The sequence below is a fragment of the Malurus melanocephalus genome, unplaced genomic scaffold (assembly GCF_030028575.1).
Source record: "Malurus melanocephalus ecotype Western Australia unplaced genomic scaffold, MMel_1.1 scaffold_275, whole genome shotgun sequence".
Lineage (NCBI taxonomy): Eukaryota > Metazoa > Chordata > Aves > Passeriformes > Maluridae > Malurus > Malurus melanocephalus.
This window is the reverse complement of record NW_026623507.1, coordinates 708,512-733,005: the sequence shown is the minus strand read 5'-3', so window position 1 is coordinate 733,005 and position 24,494 is coordinate 708,512. Positions and strand designations below refer to the sequence as shown.

General features: G+C 46.0%; 1 protein-coding gene across 1 annotated transcript in view; it reads left to right on the top strand.

The window, feature by feature from the left end:
* The window catches only part of FSTL1 (follistatin like 1), a 48,895-nt gene that overhangs the window by 12,259 nt on the left and 12,142 nt on the right, over nt 1-24,494 (top strand). Inside the window, exon 3 of the mRNA XM_057376260.1 lies at nt 24,258-24,362. Within this exon, the coding sequence (XP_057232243.1) occupies nt 24,258-24,362 (105 nt within the window). The remainder of the gene's footprint in view (nt 1-24,257; nt 24,363-24,494) is intronic.

Below are 24,494 nucleotides of genomic sequence, written 5' to 3'. Positions count from 1 at the left end.
GGCTTACCTGGCACAACTTGCAAGGCTTCCCACAGATTTCCCGTGTGGTATTGGATAAATACTGAAACCCAAGGCACTGAAGACAAATAATCCATCTAATATTAATGCAGAACAGGTGAGTTAGTCTCCTAAATGATGATAGTGGTCTGGGCCTAAGTACTTCAAGATGGGTGATTTGGTGGAACCCAAGAATTTTCCTGGTCCTGTGTCAGTGTGTACRACTCTTAAAGGAGAACTTTCTATCCTGTGATCACATTTAGGTGATAATGTGTTGCAGTTCATTCCTGCTTTCCGGAAGCAGCTTACTGATGCAGCAGTGGAGAGTGTATGAGAGCTATTTCAGCTTTCATACCTAGGCCTGTTTGTTCAGCCAGCAGGTGTTCACACAGTAAGTACCAYGAGTCCCAAATTAGTTCCTTTCAGCCTCTGTCCCATCCAGCAGCATTATGTGTTCCTAAGAGGTTGTTGAAAGCATTAGGATGTCTTGGGGAGGAGTGCCCATATTTGCATCATTATTTTTTATAGGATTTAGTTGTTAAAAGCCAGGCACACTGCGTAGTGCTGGCTGCTGTCCCAGTGTTAGTGTAGTCTGATCTCTCTGCAGTTGAATGGTTTCCGACAGGGAAGTGGGGARGGGAGGAATTAAAATGTCTTTGCTCAAATGAAGATACAAAACTCTGGTAAGATGAAGAAACATGGTGAAGTCCATGCGTGGAACATGCAGTGGTATAAAGCATGTCTTTCRAAAACAGTTGCTTGGTATGTTTGATGACATATGAGAAGGTGAAGGAACAAGATTTAATGGGACATTGGTGTGTCTGGAAGAGCAGCATCCCTATAGCAGGGCTGTGCTGACATCCTGGAGTTTTGGAGGATCTGAGGGTCATGAGAGTCAGTTGTATTTTGCTGTAACAAAGGACTTGGAGGATTAGGCTTGGGCAGCTGAAGTGCAATGTGACCATGGCTTTGGCTGGGATTGCCATCCCCAGCAGGGATGACTGGACAGGTCATGGAGCATGTCCTGTAGTGTGCACTGATAACTGAGTGTGGGGCAGTTTTACCACGGGGATGGAGCAGGAACTGCTGCTCAACCAGCTGGGATACCTTTGCTGAAGAGCACTTATTCATTGCTAAAGGGGAGAAGGAAACAGCCACAAACAGTGTCCCTTTTAGAGACTTGATTTTCATCTGCATTCTGGACTTGATGTTGCTGACTGAAACATTAAAGGCTTCTTGTATAAAGGTTCACTGCTGGGACTAGACTGTGTTTGTGTACGGGTTTCACRGAGTCAGGGTTGCCAAGTGCAAGAAATACTTGCATTTAAAGGGTTTGTGGTTCACACAGTAAATGAGAATTCGTGTCAAGGCCTCATTAGTGACTTAGGCTCTTAAAGATCAGCACAGATGTGGTAGAYATTCATGTTCATAATAAGATTCTTAGCCTCTCTTTGGTCAGGGCTGTTTGCTTCTGAGTTACTGCATTGAAGTGGCTCAGGTCTCCCAAGAGCTGGAGCACTTAGAACCCAARGAGGAACACAGAGCCAGCAGCTGGATTTGTGTAGGCTGTGATGAAGTTGTTGGGTGTTGTGATTGCAGTAAATCTTTCATTGCAGCCTAAGATTATTTACCATTTCTTGCTTTTGCCATTGCTTAAGGAAGCACAGGCACACCATCCTTCAGCTTGGTGAGATAACTTTCTAGAGCTGTGTCTAATTTACTGTGTCTGACCTAAAGTGCCTACACTTGGAAAAGGTCTGGRTTTCTGTCAGGGGAGCACTGGGACAAGCTTTGCAAGTTTTATTCTAGGAGGGCTGTTGGGGATTAGAGGGTCATCTTTGGGTAGTGGTGGTTTTTGAGTCGGTATTTTAAATTTTGTTTGTTTGCAATTTTTTTAGGTTATTTCAAATTGAGCTAACCCAAGTTGTTGGGGAGTTGAAAAGTAAGATTTGCTTCCTCTGCCAAACAAACCAAGAACTCAAGAAGTTCAGTGCTGTGTTCCTGAACCTGTCATTGCATGGTATGAGACTTTCAGTAGTTGCAAAACTTCCAGGGGGCCTGCAGCACCTTACATTGGTTAATTGTGGCTCAATACATTGTGACAATATTACATGCTACTCTAAAATCGTTTTGGGTGAAACACATCATGTTATCTTAAGATATTTCCTACAGCCTGCACATTAGAACAGGTAGTGTCTAGTGTAGCTTTGTTTAATAAAGCAAGTGTGACATCCAGTACAAGAGATTTAAGTCTACAATACACAGTGATATGTACTTTCAGAGTTTGTTCTCAGTATTTAAAAGTCTGCCCAGTGATTTCCTGGTGAGTTTAAGACAAAGCCAGCTCCAGGGACATATTTTAATAAATGCTTGGGTGTGTGAATTTCCTTGGTTTTCTTAAATCATTGTCAAAAAAGAAAACCTATTGTCCCTTCCAAGTTTCCTATCTTAATTTCTTTCAATACATTACATTTTACCTCTGAAATCTGCTCTGCATAGGAGAAGAGGGYCTGGTTGCATTGGGAATTGTAAAAATAGACAGCTTATACATTTGGGTGATGTCATTCCTGGAGGGGAGCCCTGGGAAGGGGAGGGTGGGTTCAATAGTGCAGGCTTTAGGGTCAGGAGGGCTTCCTTATACCCAGTTAGGTGGTGCAGGATGCTCTTATTTTTACAGTGGGCCCTGGGCTAGTAGGGGCATGAGCAGTGTTGATAATTCTGGCAGACCTGGCTTTATATTTTGCATCTACAGCTCCCWTCTCCTGTGGGGAGTAGCAGATAGCCAAATCAGCCTTTCCAACAGCAAAGGATGTTGCATCTGCTTCTGTAGAATAAACATCTTTCATTAGTTATTTAGCCCCTTTATTTGCCTGTTTTCTTTCAAGTCTCTTCTAAGCCTTTCATGGCAAGGAACACATTTTGTTCTGTTCTTATCTGTTCTTTCCTTCCTTCAATATATAGCCATGAGTCTGGGATCTCACTGAAAACCAACAATCGTCAGCAATCCAGTCTAATACACTGGGCTGCAATCTGTAGTGGCTGAGGYACAAGCATGTATTTCTTTCTGCTGACTTTATTAGAGGAGCAATAAATTCTGGCTGGCTGACAAGGTGGACAGCCAAGGCTGGCAGACAGCTGTGCAAGCTAATRCCTTAAACTGCTGCAGTAGGATTTGCCAGGGGCTGCTTTCTGAAACCTTTCATTTGCCTCAGTTCTTTGTCTATCAAAATTCGTTTTTTTTCCCCTCAGAAAGTAATGGCAAAAATAGGCTTGTCTTCACTTGGGTTCTGTAGGAGAACCTACTGTCCTACAGGGATATTTCCTCTCACCTCCCATTGCAGTTCTGGCTGTAAATGAGCTGCTTCATGTTGCACATGGACTTWGCTAAAGTTATGGCAGAAACTGGGRCTGTGCYGTGCTTAATGAAGACTGCAATAATAGTGTGACCTTCTCTTTMGTTACTTACTGCATTCATTAAATGAGACATTTTCTTTAGAATACCAGAATTGTTTATACTGCATTAAGCAAGGGAAGTTTGCCAAATATTTGTGCTTGTTTAACTTAAAATATGTCCAAACTAAGCGTGCTCCCCTGCCTTTGATTTGATTTTGACAAAAAGCATGAAAAACACCAAGTTTCAGCCTGCCACRGATGTTTCTGTGGTATCTGTATAGTTAGACAAACAAGGAGGTTTTTTGTAGAAACATGAACTCAGCCATTTCTGCATTTTTGCAAAAGGAGAGCATGGCYTCACTTGGTGGAGCTGAGCACATCAGATCAGAGGGGAAATTTTCAGACAGTGTTAGGCTGGTGCTGTGGGCTGGGTTTCCAGYGAGGCTGAAGGCTTTTGTTTCCTTTCTGTATCACTAAGCATTTCCAGCATTTGTGACTGTCAGGCTGTTTGGAGGAACGTTCTGCCCAGGCAGAAGAATTGAAGTAGATCAGATGATTTTTCAGAAAGAGAGAGGAGGTTAGAGGGAGGCATGCAGGGCTGGGTACAAAAGGTAAAAAGGGGAACGTCAATCTTCTGTGGTATGGTTCCCAGGAGGATGGGAGGCCAAGCTCAGATCATCAGCAGTGTCATCTCTGATTCAAGGAGCAGCAGATGGAAACCCTGCTGGTCAAAAGCACAGGTAGGGTTGTGTTTGCAGGTTGAGTCACAGACACTCCCTCTGATTAGGGAGGCTACCAAAAATTCACAATGTCTGGCTTCTTGCTGTTGTGTGGGAAAACAGAGACACATAAAAAATGTAATCACTAAGTGAGCAAGCAAAAAAACCCTGTGGAAATAACCTGTCACTAAGCCAACTGACCTGGCTTTGGTAATTGGGGTTCTGTTGTCTGTGCAGAGATCTTGGCTTCTGTTGCTGCTATAAACTTCTACTTTTCTGGGACATTTCCCAAAGTCTGGCACAGTAACCTCCATGGAAGACACCTGGAACCTGTAGTGCTGAGCTCTGGCTGCAGTTGGTTTGTCATTCCTTAATGGTTTTTTCTTCTGTGGTACAGAACATCTATAATTTTTTTTTTTTTTTGCTCTCTGCTGCATCATCTATCTCAGCCCATTAGAGCATATAAAATCACAGAATATCCTGAGCTGGAAGGAACCCACAAGGATCATCAAGTCCAACTCCTGGCCCTGCACAGGACACCCCAAGAATCACACATGTASCTGAGAGCATTGTCCAAATGCTTCTTGAACTCTGTCAGGTTTGGTGCTGTGCCCACCTTCTGGGGAGCCTGTCCCRTGCCTAACCACCCTCAGGGTGAAGAACCTTTTCCAAATATCTAGCCTTAACTTCCCCTGACACATTTTCATGCCATTTCCTCGGTTCTTATCACTAGTAGCCAGAGATCTTGCTGCTTAATTAACCAGAGATTTGCTGCTTAATTTGCTGCCAGCAGCTGTCAAATCTCTGTAAGGTAGGCTGTTACATCTCACTTTCATTAACCAAAACAAGCAAATAAAGTCATCATRTCCAGGTGGTTTTCATCCTCTGTCTAGAGATGTAGTTGGAACCACTGACTCCATACTCTTTAGAACACAGGGCTATGCTTCTCTTTTGAGAAAATATAAATAAGAACAGTTGAAGGTCAGACATGAGGGTGTGTGCTGCCTGTGTGCTTGCTTACCCAGTTACTAAAAGGATGTTTCATGAGTGGAGCAGCAGTAGCTCAGTCCCCTTCACAGGCAAATGCTTTGTAGTACCTGTGAGTTCAGAATGCTGCTCTACTCACTGAGGCTCTGAGCTGCATCCCACTGTGTGCTTGCTTGATGAGGAAACATAAAACACACACTGGGAGCTGCTGCCACAGCATCCAGGTCCCACATGGATCATGTCCTACCTGCCCTCTTCTCCCTGCTCTCAGTCATGTCCTGAGCCTGCCTSTTCTATGCAAACCATCTGCTGATTCAGTTCTACACCCTTGTACTATTTGTCCTGTTTTTTCTGGCATCACCCCTGCTGGCTGTAATGACTGATGACCTGAAAGGCAGATGTAGGTCCCTGCCTTTCATTTCATCACTCCATGCTGTACCCCAAGCAGCAGCTGCCTGTAAAATCCTGCAGTCCCAGAAGAGAGCTCTTTTGGCATTCCTGTTTAACTCATGTTTGAGCAACATAATTTGGTTCCATGAACTGTAAGGGGAAAGAKTGTTCTCAGCAGAGACAGAAGTTTCAGAAGTAAAAAGATGCTAGAACAGTCCTTGTGTCTAARTTGCTACAGTCCTTGACAGATGTGGCCGTCTCCCCACAAGCAAAGGATCCCTGGGGTGACTCTCACACCAAATTCAGTCTCCTGCAGAGGTGCTGAGGTCTGCTCTGTTCTGAGCACAGCTTTAACAATTCCTCGAACATGGACAAAATAACTTAATCTTGTTCTTAAAAACCATTGACCTTTTTCTGTTGACACTTTAAAAGGAAAAGTCACCCTGAGGCAAACTTCTGACATGGAAACATTTCAGCCTGAGCAGTTCAGTGCTGGCAAAGTTCTCAGCAGCAGAAAAGATATTTTCTTAAGAGAAAGTGTCAGGCTGCTCCCTATTACACCCATACCAGTGGGTGACACCTTGAATTCTGTGAATCTGCTGCTCTCCATTCCTCAGAGGACCTTTAGGAGGTCAGAATCTGAAGTACAGACCCAACAAAGCTGGAGGGGGATCAGAGTTGCTGTTTCATATACACAGCTTGGAATGTGTGTGTATTTTCCAGTCACAAATACCAGTGTGTGTCACWAATTTTCCAGTCACAAATTTGCACAGTCTTGCAAATACCAGATGTGTGAGAAATTATGCCTTTACCTTGGCCTTCACTACACTTCTCATCATGGTGCTCAACTCCTTACAGGCTGTGGCTGAGATTTTGCCACGGCTTTGGCAATGCCTGCCTTATTAAATTGAACATGCACAGGGTTGTTTGCCAATTGTGGGGCCMAGGTAGACCAAATGGCCAACATCTATGCTGCTGTGAGACTTAGGTCTTAATTAGAGACACTGAGTGTGAATTATATCTTACAGGGAGTTTGTAATAACCCCTGAACCATGTCTGAGAACTTGCAGACTGCTCTGGTGGCCGCATTCCCTCCTTGAGCTTGGGTGCCTGGGATTTTCTTKCTACTGCCTGGCCCTCTTGAATTTCCCAGGGAAAGGACAACCTCTGAGCCCTGGTGCTCTGTGCCSAYCCCAAAACCATACAGTTCYTCAATTTTTCCWTTMTGKGTGGTGTTYRRGAGTGTATTGCAACTCTTTCAGTTKTTGGTGGCTTCTSCTGCTGCCTTGGGGTATTCCTATCCACAGCTGAATTTCAAGCAGCTTTACTGGGATTAGCCTAGACGTAGAGGATTACTGGAATATCTGTGATATCTGTTATAAATTTACTCCATTTAGTGCTCTAAACTCTTTCTCCTTACKCCTGGATTATCAGCCTTAGCCATTGTTAATGAGTTTGTTAGAAACACCAGCATGGAGATGAGCCAATCCTGAAGAATTGGCATTGTTTATTTTGTGCCACGGAGGAGTCTTCAGATGGTGACAATTTCCAGTTTTGGTGACACAACTGCAAGTAGCATAGAGGCAAAAGCTTGTGGTGTATGGGTTGTGTGCCTGCTATGAAATCTTGTCTGTATTTCTGAGCACTGGAGATCTATGCAGTAAAATACATCTCCCATGAAGGCTGCCTGTCCTGCTGTTTCTTCATGTAAAATTCCTTCACCAACAGCTTCAAGGACAATGCTGTATTGCTCAGACACTTAATGCTGTAGAATTTATCTTGGAAAATAATATAATTGCATTTTTTTCATAACAAAGCCATTATACTGTCAAAAGCCTAATTTTCTGTTGCGTTAGCCGACAGCCAGCAGAGATTGCTGGGAAAAGAAAGTACTTAGCTTAACCTAAATTTCTTGCTAGCAAGAAAAATGGAATGAAAACAAAATGAATTTATAATGAAATGGATTTATTTCTGGGCTTTTCTGTTGTGCTGTTGTTTGCTTTCTTTGAGGGCATTTAGAGCTGATTTGCAGCCCTRGAGACAGAAGTTCATTATTTACCCAATGAACAGCCAAGAATGGAGAGACAACAATGCAGCCTTCCTCCCTCTCTTTTTCTCTATCCTCTGCATCCCTCCTGCATTCCCAAAACAAACCTCAAAATTGCCCAGAAGGGAGCATTCTTCACTGGAGAGAGGACAGCTAAGTCTGTGTGGTCTGCTGCCTTTTGCTGGAGATGCCAGCAGAGGATTTTCTGGAGGTTTGCAGCTCCTCAGGGTCAGCTCCCCGTGCTGGGGAGAAACATGGGAGGCAAAGGTCTGGCAAGGGTGTCTGAAATCCATTTATGCTTAATCAGCCTTCTGGGAAGCAGGATCACAAGGGCTGTTCGAGGAAGGGTGAACTGCTTGTGGTCCTGCTAAAAAAAAAAGATTTTGCAAAAGCCTGCACAAAAGAATTGTTTCTTTCCATGAGAATTATTGCTGGGGGGAAAAGTTGGGAGAGCCAGATACGAGCTGGGCTGTGACAGCATCTCTACCCTCCTCCTCCTCCTTCTCCCTCTGTCCCAGGAGTTGTTCCTGGGCCCTCCACATTCTGTGTCTGTGGTGCCCTTAGATACCTGCAGARATCCCAAGCATCCATGGCAATTGTTGCCTGTAGCACAGCATTTTAAATTTTAGGCTTAGAGGCAATTACTAATAATTTGAAACATAGCTTTGGTTTGTTGGAGAAGGTTTATAATGTGGGAAAATGCTGTCTTTTGTCTTTCAGCTGCCCATTGAGATAAGAGCATGGCCAATAATAGGCACCAGCTCCAAACAGTAGGAGATTTAGTTCTGGAGGTGCCTGTTCCCTCTCTGAAACAAARCTAGAGCTGTCTCACATTTTCCTATTTGTTCTGAGGCTATTGCAGCCATGAGTAAATCCATTCTACTTTGTCTCCATCCCTAATCTTGCATGTCACATCTTATACAGAGGATTCTTTTTCCCTGGAAGGAACAGSAATTTGATGATCATGACTTACTGTCCTGATTATAACCTTGGCTAAACTTGCACTGTAGTGAAAATATTAAATCAAATTTTGCAACTTTTCTTTGCCCTCTTCTGGCCATAAAATGGTGTTAAACTGCCTATTTTCACCTCTGATTTGGCCTGTCCCCCAGATTTCCACTGCAATAGAAGATTTTTGGATCTCATGCTTCTTTGAAAGTATTGTTGGTAACAATCAAACCAGAGATTACTTTTATAAAAGAGCATTATTTATTAAGTCAGACATCTGTTTTTGCTTTCTCTTTTCCTCCCTCATGCTGAGCAAGACAAGGGAATGAAATGCCAGGGAGGGAAATATGTTGTTTGAGTTAAAGTATAGAAGTCATATGCTTAAAGTAGCTAAAGCATAGAATCCATTCTTGTGCCAGTTTGAATAAATATGTATGAATCAGCCATGAATACAGTCTGCCTTGACATTAGGGGAAGGCTAAAACTTTAAAACAGTTTTAAACCAGGCTTTCCGTGGGTGTGAGACAGCCAAAAATAACAACCTTTAATCAGTATCATGTAAAAGGAGTTGCACAAAGTGGGAGCACCAATAATATGAAGATGGATTTGGTGAYTCACAAGGTGTCTGCCAACCCTGTGTGATCCCATTAAAGGCAGGAGTGCTGGAGGGCAGTGGGACCAGTGTGCTGGGAAAAGTGGGCAAGAAAAGTCATCTGGACAGGCAGGGAGTGGGCAGCTGGAGTTCATCTTACTCAAAGCTTTARAAAGGAATCAAAGACAGTGACAGCCCAAACACCTTGAGGAAACTGAAGTTTCTACAAGGACAAAGTTACAGGAKTGAAAATCAATCATGAGAGGGGATGACACAGGACAGGAAGCAGACTTCAGTTTGACARCACAGAGCAATGAGAGCTGCTGGCAACTGGAGCAAGTGCAGTGCTAATGAGCAGAAGGTCTGGCACTGGAGAGGAATTAAACAGCCTGTGGACAGCAGAAAGGGTTGTGTAGCAGGGAGATGCTCCAGGTGACTGAGTTTGTTACCAGGAGCATCCTTGCTGAAAATCCCACACTGCAGTGGTGGTATGAAGGAAACAGCAAATTTCTGTTCTGGAATGGTGCTTTTGCTGTTCCAGCCAGGGGGTCCCTTGTCCAGGGCAAGATTGAGGGTGGAAAGGGCAGTGCCAGGGGGCCTGAGGCTCAGCAACACTGGGATGCAGGAACAGAGCTGTGCCAGCCACAGCTCCTACAGTTGCCATGAGTTCTAGTGGTCAGTTGGGTGGCACAAAGCCACCTTTTCTTGCCTAGTGATTTCAGTGAGATGGTGTGGGAACAGGGCTATTTGACTGCCCGTGTGGTGTGGAAAAAGAATAATTGTCTTGGGGGGAAGTATTTGGAGAAAGGAYCTGTGTAAGGATGATGCACAAAAAAGAGCCACGTCTTTACTCGAGCTGTAATCTATCTTGTGTGCATATGGCAATGGTGCTGTTTTTGCACCCAGAGAAAAAGCATATGCAATTAATTCAGCCCACCTCTGAGATATGACAGGGGAGGGAAATAGGGGAGCACTTGCCTCAAACCATATGACACACAGAAACTGCAAGGACATTGCTTTTTAGAGCATTCACAACAAGGACAGACCAGCCCCTGTGTCAGGGACTTCTTTGCACAAAGGGAGGTGCAGAGTGGCCAGCTAAGRGAATACCCTGGATTTTCTAAGCCCCAAGTCTGTTGTGATTCAGGGAGATGCCTTCTGTTGCTGATTGTGGAAGATCAAGGCTGAGCTCCTGCACCRAATTTAAGTGAGAACCACTGCAGGGGACAGTGTGTTGGGCTGAAATTCTGCCAGAGTCTCCCCGTAACATTGTGATGGGACTGASCTGCATGCTGAGACTGTGGGCAAGCTTCTCTTCTGCATTTGGGGTTGGGAATTTGTTTTGGCTTTTGCTAGAGCTGGGCAGGGGACATGGGATGTGTGCAGATGTCTATATTGCAGCCCCTAAGTGCCTGCCCTGCTGACTGCTTTGGTGTTGCACAAATCCTGAATTTTCTGCCCAAGACYTCAAGTGCTCTTTGAGTTCCCTCCCTATAGCACACAATTCCCAGCTGTGGTCAGTGGTGCTTCACATGCCTGATCTCTGACGTGCTCTGGGAGCCATGGGGACAAAATAGATGAGAAACACATGTTTTTATTGAGCATGTTTGTGTGCTGATAGCATCATAACTTCTACATTTTGCACCGTGTCTCCTTAAGGCATTTATAACTCTCAGGGAAAGCAGGGAAGCTGCCTTGGTGTCTGCTGGACTGGTTGGGGGCCTGAGGGGGTCACAGGTGGTCCCAAAGCCAGAGGGGTTTGTGCAGGGATCTTGCAGCATACCTGGGGTTTGCAGCCCTCTCTCTGGGCTGGGAATAGCTGCTCCTCCCTGGCAGTGCAGCCACAGCTGCATCGAGGAAAGCCTTGGAGCCAGGAATGTGTAAGGATGCTGGCATCTGTGCGAGCTCACATCCTTTCATCTCTGAAACACGGCCCCGCCAGGCCACAGGGCAGAAAGCAAAACGGCCTGGGAAGGGCTCAGGAAGTATTAGAGAATAGTTCATGCTGTTGGAGGTGRTTCAAGCAGTGATCCCTCTTCTAGGAACGCAGGCTGCGGGAGGCGTGGAGAGCCTCAGGGTCACTAGCAGGGCTTGGAGCCATCTCCATCTGGCCCAGGGCATTACTGGAGCTCACAGCAAGTCCAAGATRCCTCATCACTGTCTCCAGGGTGGGGAGAAAGGGCTCAGATTGTCATCATTGCGTGTGGCTGGCACTGGTTGCCAGCTCTTACTGGTTTGGGGCCAGATAGGCTACTCTACGAGGCTACTGGGGTCAAAAGCCCTGTGTTTCAGTGACTGTGGTGATGCACTCAGGTCCTTKATGTCTCTGCAAGTTGGGTGTGTGTAGAGGTGATGGCAGTAGCTCTTGAAATGGCCCATAAGGGAAGGAAAGCTGGGAAGAGCCAGGCACCTGCTCTCCTGTCCAGTCCTGGGTGTACTCTGCTTCTCCAGGCAAGCCTGAGTATCTCTGCAGTGCACATATCAGCCTCCCATTTGAGTTTYTGCATGCAAACCTCCCAAACTCCATTAGCTTGCCAGCTGGGTTTGGATGGTGCCAGCAGGGGCAATGATCTCCTCCTCTGCTGACAATTGCAGCACTCACTCTGTGTCTCAGGAGGGATGGGAAGCAATGGAGCAGGACTGAGTGTTTGAGGGGTGACAGGAAGGGTGTGGCAGCCCTGGCACAATTAGGACTGGGAGCTACCTCATAAAATCACTGCTTYGCTGGAGGGGCTTTCCCTGGAGCAGGAAAACCACCATATAACCATCCATAACCACCAAATGGAGATGTGGCTTTATTTTTCTGTTTGTTTGTTTGTTTGTTTTGAAAGTCAGGTCATGGGAGTCAGCATGAGAAGTCTTCCCAACTAGACTGGAAAAAATTGCATGCTTGCAGAGAGAGAGGGAGAGAGATGTCTGCAACAGTTCTTCGTTATTTCCAGACACAGTCACAAAGAGCCAGATGGAAGGAGATGAAAGAATGAGAAAAATAGGTTGCTTTAGACACCAAATAACAATGTTATAGGAATAAAGCCATTGGAATAACTTACTGGTTTTGTTTTTTTTAATTTCCTAGCTGAATCAGAGAGTCAACCCAAAAAATTCATTTTAGGTCAGCTGAGATTTATGTTTTATTCTCAACAGAAAAAAAGAACTGGGCAAACAAAAAGTTGCTAAGCTTACCAAAACATGTTTTTATTTTGCTTTCTTTGACCTTTAAGCTTACATACATAATCTCATGCAATACTTTTAAAAGTAAAAAAGGGAAAATAGTTCACTTCATCTTAGAATTAATTTTGGCATCAAAACTGTTCCCTGAACTAGGCACAAATTTCCAAATAGTTTTGGTCTACCTCAAATTGCATTTTCTAGTGAATTAGGTCTCTGTCTGAAAAATGTTACCCAGCCTTATTTAGGAGTTATAGGAAATCAATGGTCACTTCTCCTTGTTTCTTAATCACAGAATTGCCTTTGGGCTGCAAATGCTGGCCAAGTCTGTGCTGTCAGCCTGGCACAGAGGCCATGGGGACATGAGGGAGGCTCTGCTTTGGGAGATGTGGTGGTGACTGAATCTGCTTCCCCAAGACTACACGTGTGGGTATGGGATGTGCCACTTCTAATGAGCACAGCAGAGGTTATTTGCTTCATTTTCCCCTTCATTTTATGTACTGCCCCACTGCTGGGAGGTTGTGTGGTTGTGTGTCTTCCAAGCAGCACATCATAAGCTGACAGGTCAGGGGAGTGTTGGGGGAAAACCATCCAACTTCCTTACTTATAGTCCACACAACGGAGTTATCTCTTATTCCCCTTCTGTTTGGGCTGTGTTAAATCAGAAATGAGGACACACCAGTGTAAGCACAAGCAGCTTTTTGAGTGAGATGGGTCCAGCACAAGCTGCAGGAAGCATTGCAGGGGCAAAGGGGCCACTGTTGGCTGTGATGCCAATGGCCTGGAGAGACTCCCATCCTTGGGGCATCCATGAGAAGGCTGGAAACTCTCAGACTTTAAAAGTTTTCTTCTTTCCTTCCAGCTGTGGCAGTTGCCACAGTGACTGGATTTTATAGCCTATTTCTTAGTGATGCTGCCAGTTTTCTCAAGGCCTTCTTGCCTTATCAGAGCTCCCTCTTAATTGTCCCAGTGAGGAGATCAGCCATTAACTGCAAGTCAGAGAGACTTACAGAGCTTTCCCTACCCAGAGGGAAGTCTCTTGAAGATAGGCATAAAATGGTGTTTGCTCTACACAGGGATGATTTCAGGTGCTGGTGACTTGACTGGAGGCTTTCTGAAGGATAACAAGGACAGAAGGAGTTGAAAAGAAGATGCTGTCATAACTCGGGTCACTGTTCCTCTAGTGCTGGGTCTTGGATGGCCCAACACTGCTGCTCCTTGATCTCAGTGTTGGGCTGTGGGGTGCCTGCACTTGCAGTTTAATAGGATTTGCTCATTGCTGATGTGATGTTTCTGAGAGCAGAGAACACATGMATGTCTCTCACTGTGTCCCTGTTGCACAAGGATTTTCACTTAGTTTTAACGGCAGAGTTTTTTTCTCTCCTCTTTCCAATACAAATCAGTAGATGCACACYCCTGCCAGTTGTCAGGTCATCTCCTGAAACTCTAGTTTGCATTTTGTAGGCTGCAGTAGGATRGAGTTTTGGCAGACTTGCCTTCAGCTCCCTCTGGCTACAGGGACAGTTTAACCTTGGTTGGAGCTGTGCTTTTTTGGCAGATGTACCACAGACGAGCAGACTCCAGGTTACTTCCACAGCCCACWCAAACTTTTTACCTCTTTCAGGTTTATCTTACCTCACTTCTACTTTCAGGTGTTCCCGTTAGTCTGATAACCATTCCTGGCTGTATGATTTCAGGAAGGGGATGCTCTGTCAATACCACAGACCAAGAAAAGTTGTGTAGACAAAATGATGCCTAATAATGAGGGATTTTCTGATCCTGCCTCACTGTTCTCACTGTGTAAAGGGGATTTCATGACTGCATGTAGTAGAGAAGCTTCAAAGGAGAGGTATGAGTGTGATAGAGCACTGTCCCCAGGGGAATTTCTCTTCCAGAGCAGYCTCCAGTGGAGCCATTGGGTGGGGCAGACCCGAAGCTGCTCTGCATTAACAAGGAGCTGAAAAAATCCTTCAGCACGGCTATAGAAAATGGGAAGTGCAGCACTGGCTGATGTCCAGTTCTGTTCTCACTCTCTCTCCCACACTGAGGCTGACTCAGTGTTTCCCTCCAATCACATAGTGATTTCCATTGCTTTTTTTTTTTTGCAATGTGCTATGGTAGAAGGCTAGTAAAGAAGGACTAAGGGGCAGAGCTGGAAAAAAAATCCATTGCAATTGGATTCACATCCCAAAGATGGGAACAAAACCACTGAGGACTCTTGCACAAGAAGCTGGAGGCTGCTGGTAAACCCCAGCATTTCCTGCAATCTACATTCCTCCTGTGTTTCTAGTTACTGGAAGAGGTGTGGATGTGCCATARGGTTGTAAATTCTAACTTGCCTCCCACTGCTTAGCTCACTCTGTCCTTCTCTCCKTTGGAGCCAGGTGATGGCTGAGAAATGTGCCAGATTTGGATCCCATTCAGAAATAAATCATCCCTGCTGGTCAGAAAAAAGAGGCAACAAAACTTGCTGGCAGGACCAGTAAAATCTGCAGGACTTCTGAGTGTGGGAAATTAGGGGATGAAAGATGAAAAAAGAGGTACTGCTCTGATACAGAAAGAGCTGTGGGTCAGCACAGATTTAGGGGTTGAAAAKGGAACATTTGAGATGGTACATGGCACAAACTGCCYCASAYTGGGTAATGGGWGGGGGCAGGCAGTTGTGTGAGTACRRCTCAGAATGGGGCAGATGATCTCAGGGCTCTAGTGCTGGCTTTGCAGACACACCTGCAGGGGAAGGAACAAACTTTGGGGAAATGGCATCTGATAAAGAAACCTCCCTTTTACACCTGAGCCTGAGTCCTTAGACGTGATGGCATTTGTGTTCACTTCCTAGCAGCAGTCTGGGGTGCACAGCTCTTCTGTGCTGTGGAGGCCCTGAGGGTGAACTCCTCATCCTCCTCCTTCACACACTCTGTAGTCAAAGACTTCCTGTAACAACTTTTAAGGTGCTCTGCCTTGTCTAATGTGGTACCTGCATATGGAATATCACCCTCCTGTTGGAATTCAGGAGTCAATGCTGGGCTTGCTTTTACTTCTGTTTTAAACTAAACAGAATGGAGAATTGTGATTCCCAGAAGCTCAGCCATGGCAAAATAGATCCTGGCTCAGGGCAATCAGGATCTGGAAAGAAGAATCCTGTGTAGTTGAGGCAAATGATTTGTGTATCACACTGTAAAGTGGTCCTGGCTCCAGACCAGAGAGCGGAGGGAGCTGAGCTGCTGTCTTCTGGTCATTCTTGAGCAAATCTTCTCCCTTGGGCCTTCCTTTTCCAGTCTGTCACATGATGGGGATGATCCCAGTCTCATCCTGAGGGCCTTGTGAAACTAACTTCAGTTAGGACCTTTCATGTGCACCAAGATGCTTCCCTGTGCATGAGGGTTATTCTTCTATCCAAATATGAAATTATTAACTTGATTCCTCCCTCTAAGAACCAGGGTGCAGCAGAGTATCACGTCCTCTCCTCCTGTGGGACTGATTCTGTCCTGCTCACAAATCTGTCAGTCTCTGAACTACTGCCTCTGTGCCTTGCTGGGAGCCAGCACGAGCAAGAAAGATCCTGGTGGTTGTGGAAAAGCTGGCAGTTCCACCTCATGATGCAGCAGGAGGGAATCGAGCTTTTTCCAGAAGTGCTGTAGGGATAGGTGGAAGAAAGAGCACTAAGAGACAGTGCAGATTGTGACAGTGACATTTTGGAAGCTGGAAGTATAAGGAGTGTTTTTGCCTGAGCAGCAGAGTGAGGCTGCAGGRGTGAGAGTGCTGCCAGATGCAAACTCCTTTCTAGCAGCCATTTTCCAGACTTGTTTGCAATAGAGATTTCCTCTTCCCCAGACTCTCATGTCATTGTTCCCCTAATGGGGCCTCACCGGTCATTGCCTTGTGGTGGAAAATATGAGGTTGTGGGGGCCAGAGCACAGACATTCCTTCCAGCTTAAAAGGGAAAACAGAGTCCTCGGGCAGCRGAGTCCCTGAGAGGTGTGCCTGGCTCTGTAACTGTTTTAGCAGCATCACGCTGCTGTAAGAGACATCAGCTGTTTGGCAGATGCCTTTCTGCTCTTGCTTAGGTTGTGGGGAGAAAAGCCTCCTTCTTCTCAATTCTTGCTTCCCTTTCTGTGCAGGCACCAACTTGTGCCTGCTCGGTGTGGGACACAAGAAAGCCATGGGGTGGTGASGGCTGCAGTCCCTGCCAGGAGTCCAGGCCATGTCTCCACAGGGTCAGTGGGGATGTTGCCTTGAAAGGCCAGTTTTTAATAATGACACAGACACGGTTAAGGGGATAAAAAGGCTTTTACCTCGGTATTTGGGATCCCAGGTGCACARCTTGATGGCAGAATGCACACCCGTGTACAGCACGGGTACAAGTTTTATAGGTTTCAGGAATTAGCAAATCTATCTAGGATTCCCCAATGAGAAACTTCACAAATGCAGTAATGTCCCCCTATTCTAATGAATCTCCCCCCAGATGAGGCCAGAGCTCAGTTTACACAAGATGTTCTGGACAGAAGGCTTCACCCAAGGCTGGAACCTGGGGTTTAAGATAGCACAGGGCACACTGATCCCTTCCTCAGGATGTTTGGTCTCTCTGCCCAGCAGAACTCCTAAACTAAGCTGGAATACCAGGGTACAGGAATTACAAACATGTGGGCTCAGGGGTGCAGGAGAATGCATAGAGGGTACAGAAAGCGTAAAAAGGAAAAGCAAAAATCATCAGCATCAGGGAGGTAGAGCTCTGTATCCATGCTGCCAATGTCTGCAAGGCAGTGCTGCCTAGGCAGTCTTTTTTGTAGCAGAACAAACATCAGACATCTCCATCTCCCTGACAGAGTCGTGGACCAATTCCTATGGGCAGCCTTCCATGAGCAATGTTGTTTTTTCAYGGCCTTATATAGAGGTCACTGACCTGATGTGCCCTGTTTATCACAGAGGTCAGAGCCTCAGCCACTCTCCTGCTCAAGGCTCTGATGTGATGGACACATCTGGTCCATGGATCATGGACTGAGCAGCCAGCAAGTCAGGGAGGGTCTCCACAAATGGGTGAGGTATGGATTTGCAGAGAGGGAACCTCCTCGGAGCTCTGGGAGTTGCAGTTTCTTTGCTCTGTTGCCTTCTTGTCTCTGCATACAGATTTTCTGGGAACACACCCTGATTCCCAGCATGTGCAGAGATGTATGGTCTGGCTTGTTTCCCAWTAGCAAAAGTCAGCTGCCATTAAATATTCATTTAGCAAGCATTCAAAAGCCTTTAACGGGTTGCACTTGGTATGATGTTTTAAGAGAGCGGGTCCTAGATGTTAGTTGAGAATAGAAAGGGATATATGGGCAAAGTGTTGGAAAGAGGGGTTGGCTGATGTGTAGGTGTGTGGATTGGTGGATTGGGGCACACACTCCTCCATGGCAGGCATCCCACAGGGAGTGCTGCAGCTCCTGCCACTGTGTCCAGATCACTGTTCAAGCCCTTGATTGAAACTGGCTGAAATACCCCAGTGATGGCAGCTCTGAGGGGACAGAGGTGAGATGGGGTCTGTCCTCMAACACCAAGAAAATGCTGTGAGGAAAACACAAGGCTCAGTGGCAGAGAGACTGCAGGGAGCCTGGRTTGGTGGCAGGGRGCTGAAGTGARGACCTGTCCTTGGGACTGCAAACAGCAGTGATGTTGAGTCTGTCAGGAGGAGAGGCTGTGCCAGAGAAGTGTTTTGTGGGGCTCTGCAAAGGAATTATTGCCTGTTTCCCTGAGGAAGCCAAGCTCTGTCAGCAGGCTGCCTGTGCCTGCCTGCCTGTCCCTGGCCTCCAGCGAGTCTCCAATCCATCCCTGTTTCCAGCACAGCTGATAAAGAGGTGGAGGCCTCCGAGATAATGGGATCCTGCTGCTTTTGTGACTCGAGGTGACTGCTTTAATGAGAGGGGCTGCAAAGACCTCCCCTGAGGAAGGAGTCCGTGAGCTGCCCTGGAACGAGCTGACAGACAGGCCGTGCAGAGAGAGCTGTGGGAAACTGGGCTTCGTTAGTTCTGCTGCTTGCAGGATAGCTTTAGGATTTGGGGGAGGAGGAATCTGCAGTGTAAATGGCACTGGACCCCTCTGCGTCTCAYACACACCCTTCAAATGGGATATTGTCAGCATTGGGAGCACTGTCAAATGTGTCTGGTCACAGTCCCTTGGGGACTCTAGCCCCGCTCCAGACTTTGCCTGACAAACATCTCTTCTTTTTTAACTAACTAGCTTGRGGATAGCCTGGGTTTGAGCCTTCAAAAAGCCTACACGTGTACAATGTGCCTCCCAGAGACCGGAGTGGGGAGCTCCTGGGGCACAGAAGGGGGCAGCTCCAGAGGATGCCACTTAGAAAGAATCCAGATGACAGCCAAAAGGAAATGCAAGAGATGATCCTGCACCAGTGTCAACAGCAACCTCTAGCAGCTGATTTCCTTCCAGAGTAGAGTATGTATCATTCCACAGCTTRCTATACCATCCCAATAGTGATGATGGCCTGCGAGATAGGTTTTATTGGAGAGCTGAACTGGGAATCACATTATTCAATCCCCACTTGCTGGGCTTATCTCCACCTCATCTTTGCTAAATGAAACTCAAGCYTTCCAAGTAAGAATTGAAGATAATTTGTGTGGATTTTATTCCAGRCAACAACCCAAAGGAAGAGAAACTGCAGCGTTTACCTTACCTATCTATTTATGGCAAACCCAGTGTCAGGGGTGCCTGCTTGTTTCACGCTAATCTGCTCAGTTTATGCTGCTGCCAAATTTCCGCCCCATCACACCAGAGTGTTAGTGGATCCAGGGAACTGCCACAGGAATTGGGYCAGGTTTGCAGGGAGGAACGAGTGCTTTGCTTGTTAGTCTCAAACCAGAACAACGAGACAAACGTGCTGCCAGAGCCAGCTGCACAAATGACCGGAGGTGACAAGCTGGCTGCCCACTTGTGCCCTGCAGTGAATGTGGGGTCTGGTGTCCCTGGAGCTCTGCAGGAGGGCACGCTGCCRCTGCTGAAAGAGCTGTTCTGCCTGTAGGCACACTTGGGTAATGGGATGAAATGCAAGAGTCAAATCAGTGCCTTCAGTGTACAGGAGTTGMTAAATTTTCCTGATTCCCCCCTGAGCTGCTGTGCCGCCCAGCCCTCTCTTTTTGAATGTCACAGCACAATGTAGTGCTTCTGCCTCCCACCTCCACAACAGGAGAGGGGAGAGGTTTGGGAGTCAGGAGCCGTGGCTTCTTATCTCAGCTTTCTGCATCATTGACCTACTGCCTTGTGTTTCCAAATCTTTCTGCATTTGGAAGCAAACATTGCCAAGACAACAGCCAGACAAGGCACTAGATTTCATGGCTGGATGTTGAGTTGGTTTAGAAATTGTGCAGGCTACACAGTTCAAAGGTGGCACTTTGGCATGTTCAGAGACCCCTTACATCCCTACTGTCATGTTAGTCTTGGCAGGGAACAAGCAAAAGGGATGTAGCTGGGAAGATGTAGGGACGACTGGCTGAAATACATAAGCTACACAGCTTGTTTCTCCCTGACTGCATGGAGGTAGTCTACTGCAAATTGTACTCATTATTTCAGAAAACTTCCCTCAGCTTTTGCTGCTGCCTTTCCCGAGGCATGAGAATCTGTGCATGTCTTGCAATCCCAGACATCATTTTGGTGTCCTTTAGTTTTGCCTTATCTGTGTAACACACAAGTTTGTATAATACATGGGATTGCCTCCCACAGGAGCTTTCAGTGCTGCAGCTTTAGAGCACTTTGATTTCCTTGCTCATCATGCAAGGCAAAAACACCAAGCCTTGATTTTACAGCAGACAGCACAGAGCTTTCTGTGAGGGTCAAATCATTTTATGGATTTCCAGGAAGTGATGCCAAAAGAAGAAAATTCCTGCCCTCRCTGCTGATACCAGAAAAGGTTGTTACTTTTATCAATAGGAGCAGGACAGTCAGTAGTATTTCTCTAGACAGTAGGTAGTATTTCTCTAATGCACTGAGGGCTGCTGAGAAAAACACTTTCGAGATTTCAAATAGGAAATTTTGTATGGAAAGAAATGCAGAAAACTACAGGCAGTATGAGGGGTTGTTGTGAAGCACATTGACTCCCCACCTAGCAGCAGGGCAATCTTTCTGCTCGTTTCCCTGAACATTGTAATGGCAGCAATCCCTGCTGCTCCCTTCGAGCACTGGGGCACTGTGGACAAGGAACTGCAGGTGGCAGCTTGTTCTTCCTTACTAAGGTGTTCTCTCACTGAGTTGTTCATGGTTTGAACTTTCGCTGGTTGAGAAAGTCCCAAATCCCACCAAGTGACACTGGACAGTGATGTCTCGACAGGGGCCAGGGGAGGGAGCAGCCAAGGGAGAGCTGCTGTGAGCAGTTGGCAAGGAGCCAAGAYACCTATTTTGTATCATGTGTACAATCACTCATATATGTCACTACAGACACTGTTTCCATGCAGTGCCACCAGTGCAGAGCAAGCACAGCCCTTCACAGGATCCCCTGCAGACCCACACATGGCACCACACCAGTGTGTCCAGTCACTCCCAGTCCTGGACATCCAGGCACAGGCAGGGACTCGGAAATGCTCCAGACATCTGTGTTACTCTGTTTTAGGGGTCCAACTCCTCAGCACCGGAGATGAGAAACAGCCCTTTCCACTGCCTAATTTCCTAATTTTAGCTTTCTACCTTGAGGCCTCACATTGCTGGTTGCCATGGTGATCCCTCACCGCTGGYATTGCCTCTGGCTTTCTTGCCTGCGGGTGCCTTGAAAATGTCTTTTTCCTCCCCGTTTCTCAGGAAGCAACAGCTGAGGCAGAGACATTGCACACAACTCTCAGCTCTGTCAGCTCAGGTCTTTTACTGAGTATTTGCCTGTTAACGTGCAAGAACCTTCATCCACAGGGTTCCACTTCCCAGCCCTCCAAAAGCACTGTGCATTCCCATCCCCATTCAGCAGATAAACTGGGCTATGCATACGTGATGCTGGCCAGCTGCCCTGAACTTCTGGCCCRTGAGTTTTTGGGAACAGCTTTCTCCATGGTCTTTGCCAGAGAAGATGTGTGGGAAGGTCGTGCCCCTGTGCTGTGGCAGACATTCCAAAGGCACAGGCACTTCTGCCCTGGCTTTATTCTCTCTGCTTTTACACCTCCCTTTTGCTCTCTGGGCAGCAGAGGAGTTAGTAAAAGCATTCCCCAGATAGAGAGAGTTTGGGTACCTCACACGAGACAGAATAGAGGAACTGCCTTGCCAGGGTTTGTGGTGTAAATGCCACCGTGCAGCAATTAATAACRACTCTGTGCCCTTTCCTTTCCGCCTGCCCGAGCGCGCTGTGGACTGGAACGGGTGACACTTCCCAAGCACAGGGTGACAGAAAAGGCAGTGGCAGCTTTCAGGGACAAAGCAGCATAAAAGCTGTGATTCCAGCCTCCAAATCCTGATATTAAGTAATTTAAGGGCAATTACGTTGAAACACTGTGGAGTCTTTTTTTAAAATTTAAAATTTTAAATTTTGCAGTTTATATATTTAAGCTTTTATATGATGGGCGCAAGGACGAGCTRTTTAATATTGAAGTGGCACCTGCCATCCTTATTTACTCACATGACTCAAGCAGGTGAAGCTTTATAAAGAACAAACATTACAAGGTCCAAGGTAAAATCAGAATATCTGTCACAAGAAACCAGTTTGGCTGGTGGCTTCTGGGAGATCAGCAGAGAATCAGGAGATTATARAGCCTCATTCACAGACCCYCACTGTCCYSATCCAGTCATCCACCCTGGCTCCTGGAACGTGCACAGGAGCCTCCCAYATTTGCTGTGGGAAGGCAGCCAGGAGCTGCTGGAAAGAGCTCCCACCCTGTGCTGTGCCACAGCTAGGGTGGAGAAATCCTGTGTTGGAGTGARAGGGCAGGCAGAGCAGCTCAATTCCTTTCTTCTTCTGGCTGAATCCTGAGATGGACAAAGCCATGCCAGAATGTGGTACCCAGACCTTGCTGTGTGATGGCTCAAAGCCGTTTCTTTCTGCTCTTTGGCAGCTTGAAGGGATTGACACGTTCTTCAAGAGTCCTTAAATGGATCAGCACTTCGTTAGCTACAATGCATTTGAGGTGTGTGAGTGCCCTAAGTCAGACTCCACTTGGACAATTTGGTTTTTCCTTTGTGCAATTTTTCAAAATGAGCTTCCTTCCCTGCCATGAGTTACATGAGGTTGCTTTGTGTAGTGAAGAACTCAGGTTGTTCCATCCCAGCTCAGAAGTGCCCAGTTTTTTTTAGCCCAGTCTTGAGCTGGAAGGTGACTGGAGAGAGTGGGATGCAGTGGAAGGGATATTGTGTCACTTGTGTCCCAGAAACAATATGTGAAAGAGATGAACAGGCAGAGGGAAGATAACACTGTCTGCATGGGGAGAACAGGCCTGGGATGTGGGATTCATTCCTCAGCTAAGACTGGCATGTCCAAATAGCATAATTGACAGAAAAAGCAGCAAAACAGGAACACCTGCAGAGAGTATGAAATATGTTTGTGACTATGTGAACCTGAAGGGAATCCTGCGGTTTTTTGAAAAGGCCTTCTTGGGTTTGATGAACTGTACAATAGGCCAGCAGGCAAACAATTCTGAAGACCAGGTCAAGGTTGTTCAGAAAATGATCTGGCTGTCTCTGTGGGCTGTTCRGTAATGATAGCAACTCTCTGTGAAATTGTGGTTTAAAAGTAAAACAAAGCAAACAAAAATTAGGATAAAGAAGGAACAGGAGGAAAAAACGTGTTCAGCATTTATCAAGAATGCTTGCTCTTCTGACAAATTCCGTTCCTTTTTCATCACCTATTTTCAAAAGTATGTGATAGAGGTACAAAGGTGCCACAAATGAGCAGAGTTTAAGAATAATACTTAGATGAGAAGGTGAAAAAACATTTTTGCATAAACACAAGAGGAAGGAAAACCACAGCAGATGTGGCTGACTTATCCCTCTTTGGACAGAAAATAAGGAACACTATTTTTTTGTTCCTTGGTCTCCTTTCTGACACAATACTGTTGGCTGGTGTAAACCAGATACTCAGCATGCAGGTAGAAAATGTTAGATGAAATGAGAGTTACAAAGGAAATTAATGGCAAAGCAGGGAATTAAGCCAGGGTCTCCAAAGTCTGAACCCCTGGAACTACCTTCTCTTTTAAAAGAAGTCTATTAAAAAAAAGGCATTAAACAGGTAAAAGTAAGTTGTGATTGTATGAAAAATAATATTAAACAATGGGAATATTCCACGCTAGGTGTCACCAGTTTAGGAATGCAGTCGAGCTCAAAAAAGGGGAAAGATTTGACAGTTCTGTGAACAACAGTACTTGTGATGACTTTGGCTGGGAGAAAACTGCAAAGCGTGTAAATTGTGCTGCAGGGCATAAGTCAACTGCAGGCTGTCAAGAACAGGAAGGAATTTTCACTATGGGAGGGTTACTATATAATTATCTTATCCATGACAGTCCTTCTTCCTTTAAAGTGTTTAATCTTGACCAGTGGAAGCAAGATAATGGATCATGTAGTTTTGTGGCTTTTTTTTGTGATGGGGACATTATCTGGTGCCTGATGGCAATTTCTTCTGCCTGTTTGGTATTGTACCTTTCTCTAGGGATATGTTCACCTTCTTCCTAAATATCTCAAGCAMAGACATTTCTGCTCCCTACCCTCCATGAAAAGAAATTTTAAAGACAGYAGTCCTTGACATGAGCAAATTATTCTTGTCATTCTTGCTAGACTTCCTCTTGCTCATGTTTGCTCCAATTCTCCCAGGTGATTTTCCAGGAATGACCTCAAGGAAACCCTGTATTGTTAGGACTGTAGCCCTTATKTTTGTGTCTGCTCCTTCTTATTGTCTGAGCTGTCCATCTATTGCAGTCGTGTCTCTCTTGCTCTGTCATCCCCACCTTACCACCATGGTACCTTTTGGTCCTGATACCAGTGAAATGTGTTAATTTTTTTTAAACTGTGTTGCTACTCTTCTGGGTAATGATGCATTTTGTGTCTCTGGCTTTGTATYTTGCAGGAAGAGCCAAGAAGCAAATCTAAGATCTGTGCCAATGTTTTCTGTGGAGCTGGGCGTGAGTGTGCAGTGACAGAGAAGGGAGAGCCAACCTGCCTGTGCATTGAGGTATGGGAKCAGGACAGGTTCTGTCTGTGGGACAGATGTCACCACCATCATGCCCCAGATGGGTTTCTGTTGCTGGAAGGATCCCATGATGGAATAAGGCTATGGCTGTTTTGAAGCAGTTGCAAATTCACA